Source organism: Vombatus ursinus, unplaced genomic scaffold, assembly GCF_900497805.2.
Source record: "Vombatus ursinus unplaced genomic scaffold, bare-nosed wombat genome assembly UNPS02010394.1, whole genome shotgun sequence".
Taxonomy (NCBI): domain Eukaryota; kingdom Metazoa; phylum Chordata; class Mammalia; order Diprotodontia; family Vombatidae; genus Vombatus; species Vombatus ursinus.
In genome coordinates this window covers 1,668,546-1,694,926 of record NW_020950172.1, presented here as the reverse complement: position 1 = coordinate 1,694,926, position 26,381 = coordinate 1,668,546, and the positions used below count along the sequence as shown (strand labels likewise).

At 53.7% G+C, this 26,381-nt stretch overlaps 1 protein-coding gene across 1 annotated transcript in view; it reads left to right on the top strand.

Annotated features, from left to right (window-relative positions):
- The window catches only part of CELSR1 (cadherin EGF LAG seven-pass G-type receptor 1), a 153,895-nt gene that overhangs the window by 59,960 nt on the left and 67,554 nt on the right, over positions 1-26,381 (top strand). The window contains exon 3 of the mRNA XM_027854281.1: positions 22,712-22,934. Coding sequence (XP_027710082.1) covers positions 22,712-22,934 — 223 coding nt within the window. The remainder of the gene's footprint in view (positions 1-22,711; positions 22,935-26,381) is intronic.

Genomic DNA, 26,381 nt, shown 5'->3' with positions numbered 1-26,381 from the left:
GGAGGAGGATGTGGGTGAAGGACCAGGCAGAGATCTCTGCACAGCTTTGCCCTCGGGCAGGGACCTCGGCAAGGGGGATGTTGGTGTGATCTGTGGCCAAGGGGACGTGAGACCCCCAAGAATGGGGCTTTGGCCCTCAGGGCCTCTCCAGTCCTGGCACGTGCGCACCACGTACCAGGTCCCAAGCCTGGAGCTGGACATACACAGACCACACCAAAGCTAAAGGGCTTCTGTTCCACCGAGATGCTGCCTGGGTTTGGGAAAAGCAAGAAAAACGAGGTTGGAATCCTGCTTCCTTCATGTGCCAGCTGTGTGGCCCTGGGCAAGTTCCTTTTCTTCCCTGAAAATCGTTTGCAGTATCTGTGATGAGGACAGAAATAGCACTTCCCTCCCAGGGCTGAAGGAGATGGCTGAGATTGTGGGAGAGGCCTGGCTCTGGAGTCAGAAGGGAGGTCCCTCACCTCGGTGGGCCTCACTGCCAGCACCTGCCCCAGGATCCCGTGAGAGCTCAGGGCCAGGACTTTGGGAGGAGCCCCTCTCAGGGGTCTGCCCAAAGGTCCTGCTTCTGAGCCATGCGAGGCAATCCCAGGAGCTCATCCCACTGAAGTCATCTCGCACCCCCACTGGCGTTCCGTGGCCTGGCCTCCACCTCCTTCATCAGATTTGGCTGTGAACGATTTTGGCCTGCTTCCAAAAGATCAAATCCATTCCTGGAGGATGAAGGCTTTTCCAAAGAACAGGCCCCAGGCTCTGAACCCCTGCTCCACAGAAAGGGCCCCCACCCAGACCAAGTGTTAACAGCATCCTCAGAATGATGGTCTAGCCCTTCCGTCTCCTACCCCCCCGCAGGCGTCTCCTTGGGGAGGGTCAGTGGCTGCAGACTGCCGTGGTGCCTTCGTGAGACCAGCCATCCTGACCAAGGCAATTATGCCTCGTATTTCTAGGCTGTAGTTCCATGTGGTTCAATGCTCCTGGCACAATGCCGTGGATCCGAAGAGAAAAAGGCCTCCATCGACGCACATCTTATCTATTCTACGACCCTTCACCTTTGTTAAACTCCTACTCAATGAAAGGGCCTACGATGGGCACTGAGGAAACCGAGATTAAGGAGGCCTGGATCCTTCCCTCAACATGCCCAAAGTCTAGTGGAGGCAGCAGAGAAGGACCCCGGAGATTTATAGACGAGAAAGAAGCCTGCGGGGTCCTCTGCTGGAGACGGCTGTAAGGAACAGGGTGGAGGCACATGTGGAGGGTCTGCCTTGTGAAGGAGAAGGGCCACCACTTTGTCGGAGGCCCGTGTGAAAGAAGATGAGGCGTCTGAGGGTCTCAAAATGAGGAGGAAAGAAGAGGGAGCTCCTGGCCAAATGGCCTCAGCTTTTCATCAAGGGTCTTTAGCTGAAAGGGTCCATGGGAGACCGGAGGAGATGGGGAGGTTTGGACAGCTGCCCTAGAGAGTGAGTTGATTAGGGAGGAGTAGAAGGATTGCCTTCTCCCAGGGAGATTCTGGCCTCTAAACTTGCAGCGGACACACTCGGCATGCACTTATGACTTCTAGCCCTGGTCTGTGACTGGGGTCCACTTCATCAGGGGATTCTCCAGGACACATTGGAGTTTGGATTTGTAGCCTGGGGATTGGTCACCTGTCAGTCTAGACGTGCAGATCTGTCATGCAGGTGGTGTGGACAGGGTTGGGGAGCTGACTGGAGCGGGGGATGCGTGTGGAGGACCAGGGAGAGCTGCCTTCTGGACGTCATTTAGCCCCCGGTCATCTCCTGCTGGGCGTTTAGTAGGAGATAAATTTTCACAGCTCACAGTAACATACTGCACGGTTCCCTTGCATGGCAGCATATTGACCACTAAGTCTGGGCCCCTGAATTTCTGTCATTTCTGGCCCCAAGTCACTACCATCAGCCCTTCTGTTCCCATAAGTCTGTCTCTTTCGGATGGACATTGGCTCTACCTTTCTGTTGGCCGAGTCTGCGCTGACATTGCCCCCGGAGGGCCTTTGGATTCCACTCGGGGAGCTTGGCCATTTCATGGGCTCCACCCAAAGGCGGACCGAGCACTTTGGGTGACACTGAAGACACCCAGGGCCGGGTCCCTACCAGCAGCCTTCACTGCTTCTTAATCAGCATCTGCCTGTTGCGCTGTGGTTGCCGTCATCACCTGGGGTATTAACAATGATGACCACGCCACCGTCTCGCCCATGTGGCTAATGAAATTTGCTGGGCTCCGGGCAGCCCTGGGACGTCACCGGAGAAAGCTGGCTTTTGCCGAGACCAAGAGATCCAGCGGCGTCTTAGCCATCCACAAGAGGAAGCCAGCTTTGGCATGTTCTCAGGCCAATTGAATTTGGTGCTCCAGCTCTGGCGAGGTGAGAACTGTCCTATGGCCATCGAGAATATCCGAGATAGGACAGACCTAGTCCTTCCTTAAGACAACGGACTTTTCAGATGCTTAAGACTGTGGGAGATTTTTGTCTCTTGTTTAAAGAGCTCAGGCTCTCTCCCTGTTCACTCTCTCTGCAAGCTCCAAAAAAGTTCCTGCTATTACGAGCTTGCCTGGCGGATTAACAGAATGGCTGGAGCATTTCACAGACACCTCTGCAGCTGACATGACCATGTATGGTATTGGGGTCGGGGAGCTCACATGCAAGAGGAAAGAAATGGAAAAAAAAACCTCAGAACACAGAGCTGGAAGGAACTCTAGAACACAGGCATTCCCTGTTCTAAGGCCCCTCCCAGCTCTGCCATTCCCTGTTCTAAAGGCCCTCCCAGCTCTGCCATTCCCTGTTCTCAAGCCCCTCCCATCTCCAACGTTGCTTGTTCTAAGGCCTCTCACAGCTCTGGCATTCTATGAGCTCTCCCAGCTCTGGCATTCTGTGTTCCGAGGCCTTAAAGTCCCTCCTAGATGTAAAATTCTGACATTCTCTGTTATATGCTTGAATCAAGTTTGGAATGTGGGATACAGAGCATCCAAGGTGGGAGAGGCCTAAGAACATGGAATGTCAGAGCTGGGAGGGGCTTTGGAGCACAGAATGTCGGGGATAGAGCGAGGAGCTTAGAATACAGCATATCAGAGCTATAACAAGAAAGGATGTTAGAACTGTGAGGAACTTTGGAACCCCAGATGCCAGAGTTGGGAAGAAAGGACCTTGGAGACCACCCCATTCAGCCCCCTCATTGCGTGTCTGAGGAAGATCGGTCCAGAGACATTGGGTGATCTAGCCCAGGCCTCCTTCCCCTCAGCTGACTTTTTCCCCCAACATTAGCCGAGATGACCAGGGAGCCTCAGTTCCCACATCAAGTGTGGCCGGGCAGTCGCTGGGGAAGTCGGGTGCGAGGCCACTCTCCTCCCTCTGCCTGCGTCTCATTGTGCCGAGCCACCCTTGGGAGCTCGTTCTCCATGCTGCCTCCCTCAGCCCTGTCCAGCAGGACTTTTTCACACTCCTGGGCAGAGACACAAAGGTCCCTCAGTCCTCACAGCCTTGCCGAGGCCGGAGATGACTTTTCATCACTCCCCTCTGGCCTGCCTGGAACAGGAGATGATGCATTAATGGGGTTTATCAGATGGGAGCTGAGGTAAGGAGAGGAGCCGTTCTGGGACATGCACAGGTAGACCATTGCCCGTGAATACAGAGAGGATTGTCCATCACAACCTGGGGGCATTACCCTGGGCTCTCTGGCACTGGACTGGCAGCAAGGAGGAAATCAATCAACCAATCAGCATTTATTAAGCACTTACTATGTGTCCTCGAGGGGCTCTCCATCTAAGGGGGAGGGGGGCAACATGCAAGCAAACACGAACAGAGCAAGCTGTCTTCAGGATAAATGGAAGCCAACGAGCAGAGAGAAGGCCCTGGAATGAGATGTTGGCAAAGACTTTTTGGGAAAAGAGGCATTTTAGCTGGAACTTGAGGAGGTAGGGTGAGGAGGGAGAAGGTTCCAGGCTCGGCCCACGAAGGGGCTTGTTGGAGGACCAGCCAGCAGGCCAGGGGCACTGGCTGGAAGAGGCCTGGAAAGGGAGGAGGAGAGCAGGTGAGGAGGGGCTTGAAAGCCAAGCAGAGCATTTCAGATTTGCTCCTGGAGGCCATAGAGGTCACTGGAGTTTGTTGAGTATGGGTTGATGTGGTCGGTGGCTGAATGGAGGATGGACTGAAAGGGGAGACTGAGGCAGGTAGAGCCCCGCCCCCCCAGCACCTATGGCAATAGTCCAGGTGTGAGGGGATGAGGGTCGGCACTAGGGGGTGGCAGCGTCAGAGAGGAGAAGGGGGCATGTTGGGGAGATGCTGCAGAGATGATATCAGCAGGCCTTGGCGACAGCTTGGAGAGGGGGCCTACGAGAAATAGTGAGGTGCCTAAGCCACTGGGAGGATGGTGGCGCCCTCTGTGGTAATAGGAAAGGTAAGGGGGGCGGGTTTTAGAAGGAAAGCCAAGTTTCGTTTTGAACATGTTGAGTTTGAGATGGCTACTGGGTGTTGGGTTCGAGATGCCTGCAAAGCCATTAGAGACAAGAGATTATAGGTCAGCCAAGTCATGAACACAGAGATGGTTAGGGGCGGCTAGGAGGTGCAGTGGATAGAGCTCCAGCCTTGGAGACAGGAGGACCTGAGTTCAAATCCGGCCTCAGACACTTGACACTTAGCTCTGTGACCCTGGGCAAGTCACTTAACCCTGACTGCCTCACCAAAAAAAACCCAAAACATAGAGATGGTCATTAACTCCAAGGCAGCTGATGGGTCACTATGTTAAGTGGCATAGAGGGAGAAGAGCAGAGGCCCTGGAGAGAGCTTGAGGGACTGCTATGGTGAGGGGGCATGACTTGGAGGAGCATCTAGCAAAGGAAACAGAGAAGGAGCGTTCAGAGAGGGAGGAGGAGAACCAGGAAAGGCAGGAGGAGGTGTCCCAAAAACCCAGAGAGAAGAGAATATCCAGGGGGCAGAGTGACCAAGCGTCCAGGGCTGCAGAGAGACACTGGGTGTGGCAGCTAAGAGCTCCTTGGCCACTTTGGAGAGAACAGTTTTGCTGGAATGATAAGGTTGGAATCCAGATTGTAAGGGGTCAGAAAGAGTGCGGGGAGAGAGAGCAGAGCCCCTAACGTAGACGCCTTTTCAAGTTTAGCTGTGAGGGGCAGAACAGAAACGGGATGATAGTTAGCAGGGCTGGAGGGCTCAAGTGGGGGATTTTCAGGATGGGGGAAGCATGGGTGTGTTTGGGGGCAAGTTTGGAAATCAGACGGGGGAATTGTCGTAGCAGGTAAAAGCGTTATCTCCCCGCTATCCCTCAGTAGTGAGCAGGCACCAGATCTGTCACGGAGCAGCCTGGGTTCCAACCCCAGCTCTGATTCTTACTAACTGGGGGACCTTGGGTAAGCTGCTTTGCTTCCTGAGCCTCAGTTTCTTCCCCTGTTAAATGAAGAGGATTGACTCAATGATCTTTAAGCCCCTCCCACCCTCCCCTAGAAAGCCCGTGACTTCCTTTGGCTGCGCTTCCACCAGAGGTCTTCAGCTGTCATCACTCAAGGTCAAGACTCAAAGGCAGAGCTTGGCCCACCACTCCTCAGCTGTGCTGGAAGGAGGTAGGGGTTAGACCAGAGGCCTTCCGAACTCTGCGCTTGGGGCCTTCTCAGTCCCCTTCTCCCTCTGCTCCTCAATTTCCTCATTTGTAAAATGCAGACTATAAGGACAGGGGCAGGTTTTTGTTTTGGGTTTGTATCCCCAGAAATGGGCACGCTGCCCTGTGCCAAGTAGGGGGTTAGCAGATGCTAGCTGGGTTGGAACCTGGAGGGGCTCGGAGGAGCCACGTCGTCTGCCAGGACTGCTTTCCCCTTGGAAGGTGGAGGTGAACTCCCAGGCTTCCCAGCTGCCTCTTGTCCTCCGTCGTCATGGTTTTCAGCACAATCCAGCCCCTTCCTAGTTTGGACACGTTCCCGTTCCACATTCAATCAAAGAAATGTCCCTGAACCCTGATGGAATGCTGAGGTAGCCCCACCTCTCGATGGGGCATCCTGCTCACACCTGCCCCATTCATCTCCAGCTTTCATCAGGTCCCACCCCTTCTCACAAACCTGCCATGGTTCCCCATTGCCTACGGGCCAGAGGCCAGGTTTCGGCACCCTGACAAATGTAGACAGGTTACACGTGAGCCGCATTTCCTCATCTGGAACAAGGGGCCAAGATCTGTGGACCGACTGTCCCCAGAGTCATTGAGAGAAGCATGCTTATAGGCCTGAAATCTCTAGAAACGGGAAGTTGTGCTTCCTCGGGCCCCCTGCAGAGTGAATGGGATCCCCAGCACCAGGAAGAGAGGCAGTGTCCGGGAGCAGGGCGCTCGGGGGTCTTCTCCTTCCATGAGGACAGGACAGAAGAGAGGCAGCCCTGAGCTGTTCACTTGGAAAAGATCTGGAGGGTTTAATGTCTTCAGGCTCGGGGCCGGTCGGCCAGGAGATAGGGCCAGCCTCCAAGTCCGTTGGCCTGGGCTGAGGGAGGCCGCAGCATTGGGCCCTGTCCCCGCCCAGACCCTCTCTGGAGCGTTGGGCAGGAGGGCACAGACCTGGGCAGCCCCAGAGAACCGAGAGGAAGGGGGCCGGGGTGATCATTGCAATAACCTGCCCACGTCTCCCCTTCCCAGTCCTTCCTCCTTACAGCTGCCACAGAGTAGGTCAGACGGTGGCCCCACCCCTGACCCTGCTCAACCCACTCCCATGGCTCCCTACGGCGTCAGACTCTTCTGTTTGGTCTTTGCATCTGTTCTGCCCAGCCCCTCGAACCCCTGCCGTTCCTCTCCCACTGGCGTTACTCCGTGCTCCCTGCTTTCCGTGGCCCAGCCATCCTGGCGGACTTGCGCTTCCTCACACATCTGCAGACCAGCATTGGCTGGGCCCCATGCCTGGGGCACCTTTCTCTTCACCTCTGCTTCTTGCGGTCCCACCTTCCTTGAAGGCCCAGCCTAAATGCGCCTGGCCAGAGCCCCTTCCTGGACCTCCCAGCTGCTGCGGCCTCCCCTCCCAGGCTGCCTGCTTTGTCTGGTCTTCTATGTATGATACCCTTCAGTGAGCACCTTGAAGGAAGGGATTCTTTCATTTTTGACGTTGTATCTCTGGCCTTAGCCCACCCAGTGCCTGCTGTGTCCCAAGAGCTTGATAGATGTTCATTGACCGAGTCAAGATCCTCCACGTGCTGACCCACTCCCCTCTTCCCCCACTCCCCAAGAATGAAAGTTCTAGTTTTTTTTTTTTTTTAATTTACAAAGGGGTCGCTATCTGAGGATTGGACAGCAGAGAGTCTTGGAAAGGCTTCCTGTCCCGCTCTGGGAAGGACACTTTGAGAATCAAAGCAGAGGTTCTGAGCCCTTAGAATGTAGGAATGCGGGCAGGTCCGAGCTGGGAGGGGCCGTGGTCCTGATTGGTTAGAATAAGGAATCCCATGAGTACCCACATTCTTTGAATTTAAACTGCATATTTCCACCGGGATGGAGCTGATGATTATATTTGATGTGTAATTATAACTCTGAACAGAACACATCTGAATATATGCAGCTACTTCATGGGGCTTCTTATTCAGACTAATCAGGACTTACTTAGCCCAGGACTACCTGCGCCCTGAGGATCCTTTGGGGCTGAGTCATGGGCACAAATCCCCTGATTTCCCGGATGGGAAACTGACACTCTGAGAAGGGGAAGGACTTTCCCAAGGTTGCAGATCGAGTTTCTGGCAGAGCAAAGCCAGAACCCATGCCCACATGCACACACTGCTGGGACCCTGGTTCCTCTTCACCTCTTTTGGGGCTGGAATATGAAACTCTTCCCTTTCCAGAACATGGGAATTGCAGGCTTATTACTGCTGGGCCTCCCGAGGACTTCCACTGCCTTGGTATCTCCAGATTGCAGCCCCCCCCCCCCACCCCGGGGCAGGTTCAACAACTGTGTGCCCCCCCATGACTAATTCTGTGCAAACAGCAAGCGGTGCTGGGCCCCTTCCTCTCCCTCCCCTCCCCAGCAGCTACCTTGGAAACCTTGGACGCTGACCAAGAAAGCAAACACAGCCCTGAGATGCCGCATACCTTCCCGATTGCTTGCGCCTGGCCTCCCGCCAGGCCCCGGGCTTTCTCTGACCCCATTGCCACCTGGAGGATCCTTGCCCCCTCCTCCACTCCCAGCCCTACTGCTCCTTACTTAGTCTGGGTTCATTTTCTGCGAGATGGTGAATCCTCCAACCCTGTGCACACTGGGCCACCTTGGGTCTATGTTCTAGGTCCAATACCCAGGCAGGGGCCCCTTTACTTCGCCACCCGGATGCCTCTGGGCCTGGCTGGGGGCAGGAGGGAGGTGGTCATCAGGTGTGCCAAAGGTCCTCGTACTGGGCACGGAGCAGAGGCTGCACAGACTTCTCTGACCAGGGGCTCCTCCTGGCCAGCCAAGTAAATGTCAGGCTCCTTCCCTGGCATTCAAGGCTCCCACCGATCTAGCACCAAATTTACCCTTCAGTTCAGTTCAATGTGCACTAATTAAGCACCTGCTGTGTGCCAGGCTTTATGCTGGGCTCTGAGCTTACCCAGAAGGAGCTTATGCCTTCTGGGGGAAGCAGCATCTACACAGAGAAGTAAATACCAGGTGGTTTGAGGAGGGGGAGAAAACTGACACCCGTGGAGAGGAAGAACCTCATGCTGAGCCTTGAAGGCATCTAAAAGGTGGTGGTGAGAAGGGAGGGCACGCCAGGGCAAGGGGACACCCCAGTCAAAGGTCCTGAGGTGGTCAGTAGAATGTCGAGCGAGGCCCATTCAGGAGTGCCGAGTTCCATCATGGATCAGCCTGGAAAGACAGGTTGAAGTAGGATTATGGAGGGCCTTGAATGTCAGGCAGAAAAATTGGTGTTTTATTTGAGAATCAGTGGGAGACAAGTGAAACATCTTGAGGTAGGGAGTGACTGTGCCTCCGAAAGATCCTTTTGTCAGCTGTGAGAGGGGAGAGGGGAGACCAGAGGCAGGAAGCCGTCCAGGAGTCCCCTGCCGCCCTCTATGGAGGGCATCAGGAGGGGGGCGGATTGGCGAGCAGAAAGGCCATAGGATTCCACGGCTCTCAGACCCGCAAGGGACAAAGACCAGGAGAATCCCGAGCCAGAGCTGAGAGAGACCTCAGACGTCTCTAGTCTAACCTGCTCCTTTTAAAAATGCACTTATTGTTATCGGTTATCAATATCTGCCTTCCCCAATGTATCATTCCCTCTCCCCTCCCAAAAAGTCATTGCTTAGAAAGAATAAAAAAGAAGAAAAATCAGCAGAAGTAACCCGTGTATCTAAAAAGCCTGACCTTATAGGCTGAGTTCCACACCCAGAATCTCCCAGACTGTGTCCAGAGAGAACTCCTGCCCGGGACCCCCATCCCTGGGCTGGCAAGAGGCGCCTAGGCCAGGAAAGCCCCGTCCACACCTCACCTCACTTCCTCCTCTCCAGCTACTTCCTCCATTGCCTGTCATTCACCACAACCCCTCTCCTCCCCACCCCTCCAGTCTGGAGCCAGGAGCCAGGTCACATCGACTCTACCATTGTTCCTGGATTGGGTGTGTCAGTCTACTCCCCTAAGCTCACTCACCATTTCTGTAACTTTCAGGACCCAAGTCGTCCCTGGCCCCTACTTCCCAGTGGGTGCCACTGCATCCTCCCTCTTGGAATCCAAGCTTTCTGAGGGCAAGGACGGTCTTTGCTTTTCACCTGTGTCCCTAGCGTATACATTTGAATGAATGAACTGATTATCGTGTGGAGCCTGGCTTGGATCCAACCTGGTCATTGTAACTTCCCAGCATTCCGCTTTGATTCTGTCGTTACTGGTGGTCTTTCCACTGACCTTGGCATCCCCCTTACCTGTGTTTTTTCTGGTCCTCCTTTCTTCAGATGCCATTAGCTCATCCCAACTTCTCTGCTCATTGTCTCCAGCCTTTCTTTTTTTTTGTGGTTGTTGTTTGTTTTTTGGCTGGGCAGTGGGGTTAAATGACTTGCCCAGGGTCACACAGCTAATAAGTGTCAAGGGTCTGAGGCTGGATTTGAACTCAGGTCCTCCTGACTGCAGGGCTGGTATCTCCAGCCTTTCTGACAGTGCAGTAATATTCTGTTACATCCACGTGTGAGGGCAGAAAAGTCAATTAAATCAATCACCCCGCCACTTACCGTAATTACAAGATCCTCCTGGCCTGGTACTTTTGTCAGGTGAGATCATTTCTATTGAACCCTCTAATCAAAGACACTGAAAAGTCCTCACTGAATCAGGAAAGCGTGAAAGCTGCCGGGTGAGAGGAGGGGACCTTACCCAGGAAGTGGGTTGGGATTAGATGAAGAGACCCAGTCCTAGCCTGTGTGTTTGGATAAAATAACAAGCCAGTCTGGAACCTGGGCTTTCATGGGATGGTTCCAGCCAAGCCCTTGAAAGGGAATCTCGGGTGGGAGGAGGAAGGAGCGAGCACTGTCTAGCCTTGACCAGAGGTTGACCTTGTAAGGCTTCCGAAGGTGGGAAGCTTTGGGACTTTCCAGGTCATCTTATCAGCGTCCATGTGAGAGTAGTAGCCGACAGCAGCGTCCACATGGAGAGCAAGGACAAACGTTTGGATAGACTGAGACAAGGTAGCTTCAGGACTCTGTAGAGAGCTGAGCAGAAGGCTGTGGGTCACCCATCAAGCCAAAGGGATTTCCCATACCAGGAAGCTGTGAGTTTGCCACATGAGCTCTAGTCAAGGCTTGGGCCCAGCATCCTGTATGTGCAGTGTGAGGCAGCGTGACCCAGACTTTTTTTTGTGGGGGAGGTTATGCCAACTGCTTTTCCTGTACCACCTTGGTAAATTCCCATGTCTAAAAGCAAATTAAGTCTGGCTGGCTAATTGATATCAAGTGCTAATCAGCAGGGGAAGCATAGTGGTGGGGGCATTTGATCAATAATACTAGGAATTTGCCCTTAACCCCTCAGGGTTACCCCTAGAACCCCGAGGGGAGCAGTCACCAGCTGCCCTCGGGGACCTGCCTGCCTGAGTGAGCTTGGAGCCTGGCCTCCGCATGGCCCACAGCCTACTCAGCCGTTCCCTGTTAGATGGGCTTTCGTTTTGTTTCTGGTTCTTTGCTCCTACAAATGGCGTCGCCATCAATATTTTGGCGTATCCGGGGCCTTTCTTTTGGTAGTAGAACTCCCTGGGGGATGGGCCTGGTACTTGGCCCTCTAAGTCAATGAGTGTGATATTTTGGCCATTTTCTTAGTATAATTAATAATAAGAAGAATAGCTGACATATGTAATGCTTGCTGTGTGCAGGACATTGTGCTAAGCACTTTACAAATATTAGGATTCCATGGGCAGCTAGGTGGCACAGTGGATAGACCTCCAGCCATGGAGTCAGGAGGACCTGAGTTCAAATCTGGCCTCAGACACGTAACACTTACTAGCTGTGTGACCTTGGGCAAGTCATTTAACCCCATTGCCTAGCAAAATTTAAAAAAAAATTAAGGACAAATATTAGGGTTCCAAGTTACTTTCCAGACTCCAACCCCTCTACTCTCCAGAGGAGCCCCTGGGGCCTGGAGAGGTCAGAGTGCTTGTCCAGGGTCTCGGCTATGAAGGGGCAGAACCAGGCCAGTGTTTTTCTCGTTTCTTCTCTGAAATGAGATCCCAGGAGGGCGAGAGGCGGGAGGACAGAAGAGTTTGGGGTAAGGAGGATAGGAAATGAGGGGCTCGGAGGAGCTGGTTGGTTATGTTAAGTCCCAGTCAGTGCTGATGAGGTCATTGGTGCCAGGGATTCCAGGCAGGCACGGGCTTCCACACATTGGGACTTTAAGAAGCCGGACTTGGTTGTAGGCAAATGCAGAATACATCTTCCTTATTCTGGTTTACTGAGATTTTGGCTCTCGGTGTCTCCGTGGGTCATCTCAGCCAACGGAGCGAGAAACCAAGCACAAATAGTTTCCCTGGCACTGGAGTGCCTTTTACTATTTACATTTGAAAACTGGGTCTGCCAGAGTCCTTTCAAGCCCCTAGTGGAGGGAGGCGGGCTCCCAGGAGGCCAGACTGGAATTTCTAGAAGGACCTTAGGGACCTCGGAATGCCAGAGGCAGAGCCCAAGGGACCCTGGCAGTAGCAAACCCAAACTGTACCTGGGCAAGAATTGGTCATTCATCAAGCACTTATTAAGTGCCTGCTGTGTGCTGGGCACTGGGAAGGGCTCTGGGCATACAGCAACAAGAAGGAAACAGTGTCTGCCCTAAAGGATCATACATTCTGTCAGATATACAGAAAGAAGCAAACACAAAATTATTATATCTATGTCTATATCTCAGTATATATAGCAATAACATGTGATATCTATCTGTCTGTCGCTATACAATTGGGGCAGGGAGGGCTCAGAAAAGGCCTCGTGTAAAAGATGACTCTGGAGCCAAGGGCAGGAAGGGACAGTCCCACCAAGGGCTCACTTGGCCTTTGGGCAGCCACTACCAGCAGAGAAGGGCCCACCGCCTCTCGTGGGAGGTCACCTGTTCCACCCTGACCCTCGGGAAGTATCTGGTCTGCCTTCCTCCATTTATGGCTTTGGACCCTGAGTCACAGAGAGGGTTTAACAGTTACCCGAAGTCACACACCTGAGAAGTGGAAGGGCTGAGCCTCTCGGAGCTAGAAGGGCCTCCTGGAAGGCCATTGGATTCCTTCCTTCCTCCAGCAGCCCCCACTGGTGGCCTTCTAGCGTCCACTAGAAGAGCTGCAGGGAAGGGGAACTTCGGCCTCTCCCCACCCCCCGTCCTGCCCTACCCAGGGCATTACCGTTGCTGGCAAGCTCCATTTGTTAAAAGTTTGCTTTTTTTTTTTTACCCACATGGAAAGAAAACTAAATCCTCAACTGGAATGATATAAAAGTCCATTGAGTCTAAGCCTCTCATTTTACAGATGAAGAAACTAAGGCTCAGGGAGGGGAAGGGACTTGCCCAAAATCACCCAGGGACAAGTGGCGAGGGCCGGATTTGAATCTGGGTCCCCAGCTCTGCTGTTTGCCCTGTCCCAGGCAGGTTCCCTGAAGTTCAGTTCAGTTCAGTTGCATAAGCTTTCATTGAGCACCTACTGTGTGCCAAACACCTTGCTGGGGAGACACGGACCGAGAGAAACTAGTGCCGGCGCCGCCCCCTCCCCAGGCAGCGCAGTCTACACTGCACGTAAATCAAACATACACGGAGTAGGTGTGGAAGACAGAATGAGGAGAGAGGCTGGCAGTGGGCATAGCTGCTCGGTGAAATCACACGGGTCACAGGTGATAAGAGCCTGACCTGGAGAGATGCTACAAACCAGAATTGACTGACCTTGGGAGGAGGGGGAGAGTCATGGCAGAGTGAGGGATGCTGGGAAACTCAGATGCTGGGCAGGTAGGAGGAGAATAATCTTGTGGGGGGTGGGGAGACCTATAACCCCGTGAGGGATCATGAGAGGTCTTGGGTAGGAGATGGTCCTGGAGCTAAGCAATTCCAAGAGGCAGAGATGAGGAGGGAGTGAATGCCAGGGACAAAGGCCAAGAGGTGGGAAATAGAATATGTTGTAGAGGGAACACCAGGCGGACTACGCCTTGTTCTGACCTCCAGGACCCGTTAGGTTATAGAAACGTTTATGGGGCATCTGGTGAGTGTTGGGCACGAGCAGGAGAAGGCTCCGGGTGAGTAGAGCACATCAAATTATGACGCGTTCTGGACTCTTGAGAGCCAGGCCAAGTGCGGCGCTCCTTGCCCCACAGCAGGCTGCGTCCCCGGCCCCTCTGGAGCCCTCTTTGTGAATGCTCCCACTTCTCTAGAGAGGAAGCTGGGCAGGTCATTGGGGCTCTTGACTTCAGGATCTTTGCTGGTAGCCGAGCCAGCCTTGGGGGAGTAGAAGCTGGAGGCCAGATGATAGGGGAAGAGATCAGCAGGTGCTGAAGCCAAACTAAGCATTGGCCTTGGCCAGGGTTAATGGTTGGGACAGAGTAAGACATTGTCTGCAACCCAGAGGCAGCAGGCCCTGGGGCCAACGTCTCCCATCCCTGGGCCAACTTAAAGATATCTTTGCCACAGCCCTCTCCAGACGTCGTTAGGATATTTCTTGTTTTGTTCTCTGCTCACTCCCTCCGAGTCCCTTCATTTCTCTGGGTCTCAGTTTCCTCAAATGCAAAATGAAGGGTTTGGATTGGATGACTCCTGCGTCCCTTCTGGCTCCATCCTATGAGCATGGGATCCTAAGAAGTGAATTAAATTGAAGTGCTGACTCCTTCTGGGCCCCTTAGTTGGGCCCCTTCCTCACCTCTGCCTTGGAGGTTGGTCATTTTTTACTTCTATCCCGCCAATCCTGAACCCAGGCCCCAGACAGAGTAAGCAGGTCTCTGCTAACCATGGCTGGGATCCAGTTCTGAGCGTGTTCTAAACGTGTCTCCAAGCTCAGATGAATGAAGGGAGGCTGAGTCCAGCCCCTCCCCTCACCCATCTTCTGGATACTTTGTATCATACTTTGTATCTCTTCTCTGTGACTCTGTCAGTTTCCCTTAGTAGAGTGTAAGCCCCTTGAAGACAGGCATGATTTCCTTTCTCCAGCACTTGGTCCAAACATAAAGTCCCCCATGGAGTCCATAGCCGAAAGCGGGAGAGTTGAAAGGCCCAAACCTCACCACAAAGTCAGCTTTCTGTCCAGGGGGTGAGGGCACCTTTATCTCTACAGGAAAACAAAGGCTCTTTCCAAGGTTTGTAACCCTGGACCTGTGATTTCACTGGGCTCCTAGGGAATTCCCTCTCCCAACCAATGCAGGCCAACTCTTGCTTGGCATTCATAGTTTTCAGAGCTGCCTGGGGCCATGAGGAGGGCAGAGGCTGGCCCAACAGCTGGTGTGAGTCACACTTGAACCCAAGCCCCACTGACTTACCAGCCTCTCTCCAGCAGACCCCGGCCACCTCTCCAGCCCTCAGATGGTGAAGCTGGTTCTCCTTCTATCTCCTCTATCAAGGAGAATGATCTTCAATCTAGAAAGGGCAGAACCAGCCTAGTCTGGAGGGAATGAAAGGCCCAGATGGGAGGAGATAGGAAGAGGGGCAGGTGAGCTCAAAATGAGGTCAAGATCATTTCGGGACAGAAAGAGAAGCCTTTGTAACTGCTGAGGAAGAGTTTGGGGCATAAGGGGAGGGGATGAGGTTTGTCATGAGGACCAGAAGGGAGAAGAAGGTGATTCTGTTACTGATGAAGCTGTGTGGTCCCCCAGAAAGATGTCAGATCTGGGGGGAGAACTCTAGAACATAGAACAGTCTCAAATCTAGAAGAACCTTAGGACATGGAGTGTCAGAGCTGGGAGGGGCCTGAGAACTGGGGATGTCGGAGCTGAGAGGATTCTTAAAAGTCATCTAGCCCAGTCCCCTCATTTTACAGATGTGGAAACTGAGGTCCAGATAGGGAGAAGATCTTGCCTCTACCACCAGATTTCTAGCTGCACTGCGGATATTGAGCACATTTCTTCCTTATTTCAGAGCTCACCTGCCCTCCTGTCCCTGGACCCCTTCCGTCCTTCCCCCTCTCCCAACCCAGGCTCTTTTCTCTCTAACAGCCATCTATTATTAAACATTGCTATCAGATTGCACCGGTCTCCCGGCCCTTAGCATGGGTACTGACAGTGCCACCTGCCTGGTTTGTGACTTGGTATGACCAGCTTCTCAAACGCACTTTTGAACTTTCAACAAAATGATGAGGGATGGCTTCAAGGGTCCGGTTAATTCTCTGCTTGTTGGTGCTGGGGCACCAGGCTAACTCAAGAGAATGTTGACAGCCCTGTGATGGAGACGGACTGGGAAGAGTTAGGAGTTGTGCTTCTGTGGAAACGGAGGTCAGGAAATTTGAACTCATTATGCCACTCTTAGTATAGATGAAGCCATTGACCTGCCCCAGAAAGAGGGAAGAGGTTTACATGAAATTGAAGTGGGCAGCTGCCTGGCAAGGAAAGAAGATCCTGGCAGGGTGGAGAGGAGGGCAGGGGCCTCAGCCCTGGGCTTCCACTGTCTTGTGGTATGACAACCCTTCTATGCGCTATGGATAGAGCGTTGGGCCTGGAGTCATGAAGACCTAAGTTCAAATCCAGCCTCAGACCTTTACTAGCTGTGTGACCCCACGCAAGTCACTTAACCTGTTTGCCTCGGTTTCCTTAATTGTAAAAAGGGAAGAAGAATACCTACCTCCCAAAGTTGTTATGAGGATCAAACAAGAGGCTATTTGTAAAGCACTTGGCATAGGGCCTGGCACATAGTAGGTGCTCTAGAAATGCTTATTAGTCCCTTTCCCCCTCCCCCCAACCTCAGTTTCCTTGCTTGTAAAATGAGTGGGCTGGGCTGTGCAATCTCTAAGATCCCTTAGAGTGCTAACGTTCCATGAGAAATCTCGAAGACTCTTCCCCCCCTCCCAATTGTGGCAGCATGGGGACCTCCAATGTAAGAACTACACCTGCCAGTTCTCATCACACCCCCTCCAGGTCCTCGGAACCCAGTCCTTGGGAGTGGGGCAATTCAGTCCAGACTCCTTCCCTCAGGTTCTTTCTAGGCTCCAATAATGTTCAGGAATATTTTTTACATGGAGACACAGAATTTTCTTTAAAATTCCTTATTATTTTGGTGATTAGTTTCCAAACTTGTAGCTTCAGATTTTTTTGTGTAAATAGTATTTGATTTTTTTCCAATTACATATAATTTTAACATTGATTTTTTTTTATAAGAATTTTGACTTTCAAGTTTCCCCTCCCCGCCCCCTGCCCCCCTGGCAGCAAGCAATCCAATATAGGTCCTACATGTGCAATCATGTAAACATATTTCCACGTTAGTCATTTTGTGAAAGAAGAAACAGATCAAATGGGAAAAACCACAGAAAACAACAAAAAAAGAGCAAATAGTTTGCCTCAATCTGCATTCAAACTCCATGGTTCTTTCTCTGGATGTGGACGGCATTTTCTATCCGGAGACTTTTGGAGTTGTATTAGATCATTGCATTGCTGAGAAGGTAGCTTCAGATCTTATGCCATTGTGCGGATCTTTGCCAATATGCTGGGGTGGGCGGGGCAGGTGGGAGAGCCTGGTGCCTGCAGGCAGAGATCCCTGGGTAGTACATAGCAGGAATAGGGTTAATCAAGCCTGTGATGCTCCCTCGAGCGTTCTTGGGAGAACTTTCTATCTCTGTGAGCAATTGGCCCAGTCGTTTCTCTAGCAGACTTTATGGGCTGTGAGATACTTTATTGTCCTCTTTTCTGGCAGTGGGCAGTTTAGGTATGAATATCCCCATTTGACGGATGAAGAAGCTGAGGGTAAAGTCATAATAATCCCAGTCCCCACAGACATTTACACAATTATCACAAATTATCAGACTCTACTGGCCTCATTTCATTACACCCCAATAACAGTAATGGTTCACAAGATACAGTAGTGCAAGTATCGTCTGCATTCTACAAGTAAGGAAGCTGAGCTTTGGGAGAAGGCGTGAAATAGTGGGAAAGAGCCAGTTTAGAATTGGAGGGTCTGGCCCGAAATCCTGGCTCTACCACTTACTATCATCTGGGTGACTTTGGGCAACTTTCTTCTCTCTAGGCCTCAGTTTCCTCACGTGTAAAATGAGGGGTGGGCTCCATTAAGCTCTAAAGCTGTGATCCTTTGGGGTTAGCCAAAGCTTCATGGCTTAGAAAGGAGAGAGCCAGGATTTGTCCTTCCAAATACCATGCCAACCAGCCAACAAGCGTTTATTAAGCCCTTTCTGTATGCCAGGCACCAAGCTAGGGGGGCATAGAGTCTCTGCCTTCAGGCAGTTCACGTTATAACAGGGAGACAACTCATACATCCCAGATGTAGGAAGATAAGCTTGTGGGGAGGCACTGGCCAGGAGAAGCCTTCTGTAGAAGATAGGATTAGAGCTGAGTCTTGAGGGAAGCCAGAGAAACCAGGGGGCCGAGCTGAAGGAAGAGGGAGGGCATTCCAGGCATAGGGGACAGCCAGTGCAAAGGTTAGGAGATGGGAGATAGAGCAGTGTGAGGAGCTGGGGAGGGTGTCGCTGAGACTCTCCAGAGAAAGGAAGGGATGGCAAGGCGCTTGGGATCTGGGCTGGTGGCCTTTTTCAAAGGCAGAGGTGGAAACAGTGGCGTCAAAGCCACCCAGGACACCGTGAAGGTGCTGGAGCAGAGGATGACGGGAACCCCAGGTCTGGGGCTGGCCACATTCTTTGTTTGCTTGTCACGGTTCAGCAGCAGCCTCCAAGGCTCTCGCCACTAACCATTCCCTTTGTTCTCAAGAATTTACTGTACGTTGCAGCCAGTGTTGAAAGGGACTCTAAATGCCAGCCTCTCCCAGCTCTGGTCTTGGAGCCAAGACCTAGGTTCAAGGCCCCCAGACATTTCCTAGCTGGGTAGCCTTGGGCATGTCCCTCAGCTTCAGTTTCCTTTTCTGTAAATAGAGATAATAGCGCCTACCCCCGAGGGTCAAGAGGAAGCTCAGAGATCCTGTTTGTGGAGCTTCATAAAACTACTGGCAGCTGTTGTTATCATCATCCACACTGGAGAGGGATAAGATTTGTTCTCAGAGTCTTGGCTCCAAAAGAGTTAGGGGACCGGGATTTAAATCTAGGCCCTTCCGGTGATCCTTTTTGTGACTTTGGACTGATCACTCCCCTCCTCTGGGCCTCAGTTTCCTTCTCTGCGAAATGCAGGGGTGGACCAATGACCCTGCTCAACATTCCTATGTTAAGTACAGTGCTGGGGATGCAGAGGCAGAACAGTCCCTGCCCCCAGGGAGCTTCCAGTCTAACTGGGGAGACCAGCAAACAGCCGGTACAGACAAACCACCTGCAGGGTCGAACGGAGCCCTTCCTCCGTCATGAATGGAGGAATCGATCACAACCGTACTGACAGTGCTGGGCCTTCCGTAGATGCCCCAGAGCTTTACCTGTCACCAGTCCTCTATTCCAGTGTCCCAGAATGTCACTGATGCTCGTTACACTTAGGAAGTACTCTAATCTTCAGACACCCCCTCCCCACATGACTGTGTCACAAATCTGGCTTTTTAACACGTTCATAATGGGTTTCCTTACAAATCCTGTGCATTTAAAGCCTTGACTGGCTGGCAGAAGGCAGGGCCTGGGCTTCGCCAGCCGGACCACTGCCTCAGGGGCCAGAGTCTAAAGGAGCAATCTCCCAGGGGATCTCCAGGGCCCCTTTCACCTCCAAATCAATGATGCTGCCGTTGTTTTCCTTGGAAAGCGGCTCTGGGGAATCCACCAATTTGGGGAATTTGAAATCCCCCCCCAAAGTCTTTGGAAATTCACATATTGAATCGTAATCGGAAGATTGTTACCTTTTGGAAAGATCTGAAACTCCTGTAGGAAAGAGAAGGCTGTGAGCCACCCACCCACCCACCTGCATCATGGCATTGGCTGACCCGTACAGAGCAAGAAAGCCAAGGGTGCTCCAAATGGCCACAGGAGGAAACCGATGGGCAGCTCCAGTGGCCCCAGCAAAGCGGCCCGGAACAAAAGCAGGGCCAGCACTGGGCGGGCTAGGAGGCCACGGGCAGAAAGGCCACAGGAGGAAGCCACAGGCTTGGCCAGCCTCAGGCTCTGCCTGCCAGCTACCAGAGGAGGTTTTCCGGGCCTGTAAAGTGTGTCCTCATCATGGACACCCATCTTCTCATCTCTTCCCTCCCCCTCCCCCTCCCTCTCCCCCTCTCTTAGGTCTGAACAAGTTCATAGGGGCACACGGCCATCCTTGCTCCACCAGGAACAGGGGCAGGGTGACAGAATCAATCAGTCAACATGTATTGAGCACCTACTGTGTGCCAGGCACTGGGGATACAAAGAAAGGCAAAAATGGCCCCTGCCCCCAAGAAGCTCACAGTCTAATGGGGGGGACAACCAGCAATGTACAGACAAGCTGCACACAGGATAAAGAGGAAATAATTAACAGAGGGATGGGGACATGCTTCCTCGAGAAGGTGGGGTTTTAGCTGGGTCTTTAAGGAAGCCAGATAGAACCCCCTTGGTGTTAGCCTTGTTCTGCTCAGCCCCAGAAACAGAACTGGGAGCCATGGGTGGACAAAAGGAGAGAGATTTCAGCCAGAAGAGACTGTAACTACTCAGCTGACTCGGGTAGAATAGGGTGCCTCGAAAGGCAGTGAGCTCCCCACTGTTGGAGGTATCCAAACATTGGTCAGATGGCTCCGTGGGACTCTAGAGGGGCTTCATGGTTCAAGCCAGGAGTGTGGCATGGACCCAATAATATCTACCATCTTCAACCCCGAGACTCATCACCAATCGCCTCTCGAGCGTCCTATTAAGCGTTATAGCTGGTATTGGAGCTCACGCTCTGGAGATTCACATCTGGGGGCTCTTTGCGTTGCCCCCCTCCCCCAATCAGTTGGCCAAGAATCCTTCTGGGAACAGATGAAGGAGCTGTTTAGATACGGTGCCTGATTCCAAAGAGCTTTGACCAGCCCACAATTGTCTGGGCTCAGGCCTTCCAAAGACAAAGCCTGTGCTTGCTTGGGCTCTGGCCAATGTCAGAATCACCCTCTGAAGGGGCTTTAGAAGAAGGGACTCCCAGAGCTTATCCTGTAGGGGGTGGGGCGGGGCAGGCAGGGGGTACCCTCTTGAGGCTGCTGCACGGAGCGAGAACTAGACGGGTGAACGGAAGCTCCTGGCACAGTGCTTGGCACATAGCACACTGGCTGATTGATTCGAGCTGAATCACCCACCCAGTGGCACAAAATGAGATCTGCTGGGGCACCCCGGGGTGGGGGGTCCAGGTGGCTTTTTGTAGTGGAAAGAGAGCCTGCCAAACCTGAGGGCTGCAGAACTCGGTTCATGTCCCAGCTTTGAGCTTCTGCTTGCCCTTCTGTGAAACGGGGATAATAATATTCCCACTACTTCCCTCTAAGGACTAATGTTGGAGAACTGCTCTAGGAATTAGGACTCCAATGTTACTCTGGCCGTGTGAGTCATGACCAGTTTGAGATGTTATCATCGATATTACGCACCACCCCCTCCCCCTGTGGTGGCCATCCCTCCCCCTCTTCCCTCTCCAGGTAGGGAGATTTTCCTGTGTCTCCCCTCCCCCCTCATAGCCATGTCGTCTGCTTTCTGCGTGCGCGTGTGCGGATGTGTTTGGATTTGGGGGGGGGTACTCTGCCCACAGGGGTGGTCCCTTCTCTGGTGTGATTCCAGTTTCACAATGCATTGGGCCCCCACCCCCAACTTTTAGAACCTGGGTCTGATCTTTTTGCCTGGGATACCTGGGCCTCTGTTTCCTCTCTGTAAAATGAGAGCATTGGACTAATGACTGCCAGCATAAATTCCATTCAGTTTGTATTTATTAAGCACCTACTATGTGCCAGGTGGGGCAGCTATGTGTCCCGGTGGATAGAACGCTGGGCCTGGAGTCATGAAAACCCAAGTTCAAATCCCGCCTCAGACACTTCCTAGCTATGTGACCCTGGGCAAGTCACTTCACCCTGTTTGCCTCAGTTTCCTCATCTGTAAAATGAGCTGGAGAAGGAAATGACCCACCATGCCAATATCTTTGCCAAGAAAACCCCACATAGGGACGACTGAACAACAGCTGTGCCAGGCATTGGTCTGGCCTGCAGGGGCTTCTAGAGGCACCGCCAGTCATCGAGAGGTCGTACTGCATTTTGATCGCGTGTGGTCTGGCCAATCTCTTCAGCTGAGTCAGTGCAGCTTGGACTCCCAGGGCTGGGTCGGTGGTGCAGGGATTCTTGCTCCCATTTTCCAGCTAAGGACACTGAGGCTCGGTGAGTGCAGGCGGCTTGTCCAAGGCATCCTCAGTAATCAGTGGAAGGGCTGGAAGTGGAGCCTGGGTCTCCCTCCTCTGACGCCCTGGTGTGGCCAGCCTTCCCCAGGGCACTGCAATTGCCTTCTCTGGGCCTGAGGGGATCCTGGTCTGGGGCCAGTCTGACACTGCCCAGGCACCGCCTTCCCTCTCTGTAAGTGTCCCTGCTAATGGCCCCCTGGGCAGACAGCACTAGGGGGGCTGAGGACCCCCCGGCTCGGAGGATCACGGGATCCCTGTGCCTCTGACTGGGTCCTTGGGCTCCAAGGGACAAGGCAGGACTAGAGGAGCCCTGGGAAGGTGGGGGTCCTTCTGTCTGCGGGATTCCAGGAAGGTTTCAGGGAGAGGCAGAGACTGAGGATGGTGTCATTCTCGGTGTGGGACACGGAGCAGCAAAGGCATGGAGCGGGGAGAGGGTAGAAGGAGCTTGGAGGGAGATCGGGGAAAGAGATCGGAGCCAGATTCTGAATGACTTTCACCGTAGGGCAGGGGGCGATAGGGAACCACCGATGGCTTTTGAGCAGAGGAGTGACGGTGTCAGAGTTGTGTGTTCGGAGGATTAATTGGTAACATGGAGGGAGTAGATGGGAGGGTCAGAGACTGGAGACACAGATACCATAGGCTCCTACAATGTCAGACCCGGACACCAGGGGACAGTGGGGGCAGTGGGGGCAGTGGCGTTCTGGGAAGCACAGGGCTTGAAATCGAGAGACCTGGGTTCGAATCCTGACTGCCACTTAGCCCCTGTGTGACCTTAGCCCAGTCATTCAGCTGTTCTAGGCCACAGTTTCCTCATCTGTAAAATGGGAGAATAACACCCACGCCACCTTCCCCTGGCCTACAGTAACGTCACTCCTTCTTCCTCTTTACCTCCCTGGCCGTTTCACCAGGAGAATACTGTGAGGTGAACGCCCGCTCCGGCCGCTGCGCGCCTGGCGTCTGCAAGAATGGCGGCAAGTGCGTCAACCTGCTGGTGGGCGGCTTCAAGTGCGAGTGCCCAGCCGGCCGCTACGAGAAGCCCTACTGCGGGGTGACCACGCGCAGCTTCCCGGCCCAGTCCTTCGTCACCTTCAAGGGCCTCCGCCAGCGCTTTCATTTCACGCTGTCGCTCACGTGAGTTCCCCCCGCCCGCGGGATGGCGGCTCCCCTGGTGACCCCAGAGCTCTCTCCTAGGGCCTGTCCGGTCTTGACGGAGCTTCTGCGTCAGACCCTTCCCACCGTCCCTGCCCTGGGTGCCTCCTTTAGCAGGAAAGAAGACACAGCACAGGTAGGGTGGCCTGGCAGGAGGCGTGATGCGTGAGAGGGGACCGCGGGTTCTTCTGGCTGCCAGGGCCTGGCTTGTCTGGGCAAATTCTCCTAATGGCCTATGGTTACTTAGAGGCTTGTGTGGACCGCCCTTTGGTCTCCTCGGACCAGGCCAGTGGCCAGTGAATGGGGCCCAGCTCAGCCCCCACCAGTCACCCCTCAGAGCCCTGGGGCCAGCCCAGCCACCCCTCGGAGCTCCAGGTCCAGCTCAGCCCCTGCCACCCACTCCTCAGAGCCCCAGTGTCTGATTCAAACCTCTGCCAGGCACTCCCCAAAGTCCTGGGCCCAACCCAGCCACCCCTCGGAGCCCTGGGCCCAGCCCAGCCACCCCTCAGAGCTCCAGGCCCAGCTCAGCCCTTGCCAGCCACCCCTCGGAGCCCTGGGCCCAGCTCAGCCCCCACCAGTCACCCCCTCAGAGCCCTGGGGCCAGCCCAGCCACCCCTCAGAGCTCCAGGCCCAGCTCGGCCCTTGCCAGCCAACCCTTGGAGCCCTGGGCCCAGCTCAGCCCCTGCCACCCACTCCTCAGAGCCCCAGTATCTGATTCAAACCTCTGCCAGGCACTCCCCAAAGTCCCAGGCCCAACCCAGCCACCCCTCAGAGCCCTGGGCCCAGCTCAGCCCCCGCCAGCCACGCTCTCAGAGCCCTGGTGCCCAGGCACTCCATTCTCACGTCTACGTGCCAGATTCCACAGGGAGATGTGCTGGGGGTAAGGAGAGGACCCAGAGAGCATTCCTTACCGCTAGTTGCTTACACAGAGAGGTGGGTGTCCAGGGAGTGGATTCCAGGAAAGGTCAGACAGAGAGAGGCCTGAGCAGAAAACAGGCTGGGGGCCAGGACAGGATAATTCTCGCTCTTGACCTTTGTCTGAATGAAAATTTTGGGCTCTCCTGAAGCTGCCCTGGCAGGCGAGGGGCCGTGTGATGCTCGCGGGCTCTGCCAGGAGGGAAAAGCAGGGGAAGCTGGCAGACCAGACACTTGCATCTTCCAGACCCCTGAAGCCTCAGAGTGCCGAGGGGCCTTGGAGAGTGTCAGGGCAAGCCCCGAGCCCAGCACACGCCCTGGGTCCGATATTCCCGCCGGCTGTTCATTTCATCAGCTGTTGCTAGAAGGGCACTAGGGACAGGGAGCTCACTACTTCTTTTGGAGCCTGTCCGCTTTCTCATCTTCCATGAGAACCCAGACCATCACTGACTGCCCAGCTTTGGGATCTCAGAGGGAGAAGGGACCTCAGGCGACCACCCCTGATCTGCGTGACGCTGGCAAGCGGACTTCTGGGGTGTGAGGAGCACCCCCAGTCAGCCCCTTTGATGGGTGAACAGATTGAATTGATTTAAGAAGTTGTTCTCGATATCCAGCCTTGGTTTACCTCTCTGTAACATTGCTCCTGGTTCTATTTTCTGGGGCTAAGCAGAATAAGTCTCTCCCTCCTCCCCCCCGAGAGAGCCCTTTCAATATTGAAGACGGTGTCTCGTCACCCCAAGTCTTCTCCGAGTTAAGCATCTTCTGTTCCTTCAGCCAGCCTTCCTGTGACCTGTTACTGCAGCACCATCCTGATCTCCCTCCTTCCCCGCACGGTCTCCAACTCGCCGTCATACCTTCTAAAATGTGGCCACAACTGGACACAGCCAGCCAGGACAGAGTGTCGCCCTTCTAGCTGAGGATATTTGGACCCTCAAGACAGCTCAAGATCACATTTACCTCCTTGGGTGACAAAGGATTCTGTTGAGTTACATTGAGCTTGCAGTCCACTAAGACCTCCAGATCTTTTTGAGACCAATGACTGCCTAGCCATACCTCCCCTGTTCTGTACTTGAAGTGGATTTTTAAAAAAAAATTTGAATCAGACTTTATGTTTACTTCTATTAAATGTTATCTGATTACCTTTAGCCTGGAAAGAACCTTAGGAGAGGGCCCATCCCCAGTTGCACCTTTGAATTGCCACAGACTTTGGTTTTCCAGTGAATCCTCCAGGGGCATCACGTTTCTGGTCACCAGCACAGCACGTATTTCTCCTTGGGGATTGCTCACTGCTCCTGCAAAGGTCTGAGCAGCTCAGGATTTTTCGCCCTAGTCTTGGCTTTCAATCTGGGGTCTGAAGCGTTGCTGGGAAGCAAGCGCTTTTCCAGGCTGGAGACTGACGTGTGTGTACTGGCTGCCCGAGCCCCTGGTCTTCACGCATTCCAGCTGACATGTGGTTTCCTGGCTTTCGGGGTGGCCATGGAATCCACAGGATGGAGCAGTCAAAATGAGGTTTTCAGTGGCTGCATCAGTACCCAGATCCTGGTCCTGTGTCTCTGGGCTTTCAGACACTCGCTTTCTCATGGGTCCTTTGAGAGGAGTGCCGGAGCGGGGCAGTCCTTCCCCGGCAGAAAGGACTATTGAGCGGCCAGGGCACCCCTCAGGGGAGACCTCAACCGAGACTTCTCTGAGCCACGGCACTTCCGCCACCTCCTGCCTGGGTGAGGCTGAGAAGAGCTGGTCAAGAGATGGCGGTGATCACGATGGGGGCTGATTTCAAATCTGATGTTACTTATAGAGCCGTGACCCAAGGAAGCTGATGGTGGACTTTGGCTGGGAGCAGAGGTGGCCCGTGCCCACGCCTTGGCCAGGCCAAAGCTGTGGTCCTCCCAACATCCTTGGGGAATTTTCCTTGGGCCACAGTGGAGACGCAGAGAAAAGACTGCCAGGGCCCTGGAGAGCTGCCTCCATGTATTGGAAGGGCTCTTCTCTGGAAGAGGATTAATCCATTCTTCGGGAGGCTAGAACTGGGAGTGATGGGGGAAGGTGCCAGGCAGCCTATCTTTGGAGATCAGGAAATGCTCTCTAATGCCGAGAGCTATCTCAGAGTGGGATGGCCTACATCTGGAGTCCGTGGGCTCCAAGGTGCACTTCTGGCAGAGGCTGGAGGACCACTGGCTAGAGAGGGCTAAGGAAGACTCAGGTTTGTGCAGATCAGTTCACTGACTTCTGAGGTCACTGCAACAAGATGTGGGGGCTCTGATCTCAAGAGCTGATTTTTATGGAGTTAACAACTTTGGACTTAAAAACTGAGGTACAGACAGCTTTAGGGGGTGGGAGGAGTCTTAGGAGGCTGGTTACATCCACATCGGCTCCCTAGCTCTGACATCCCCTGTGCTCAGGCCCCTCCCAGCCCTACCATCCCCTGTTCTCAGGTCCCTCCCAGCCCTGACCTTCCCTCTTCTCAGGCCCCTCCCAGCCCTGACATCCCCTGTGGTCAGGCCCCTCCCAGCTCTG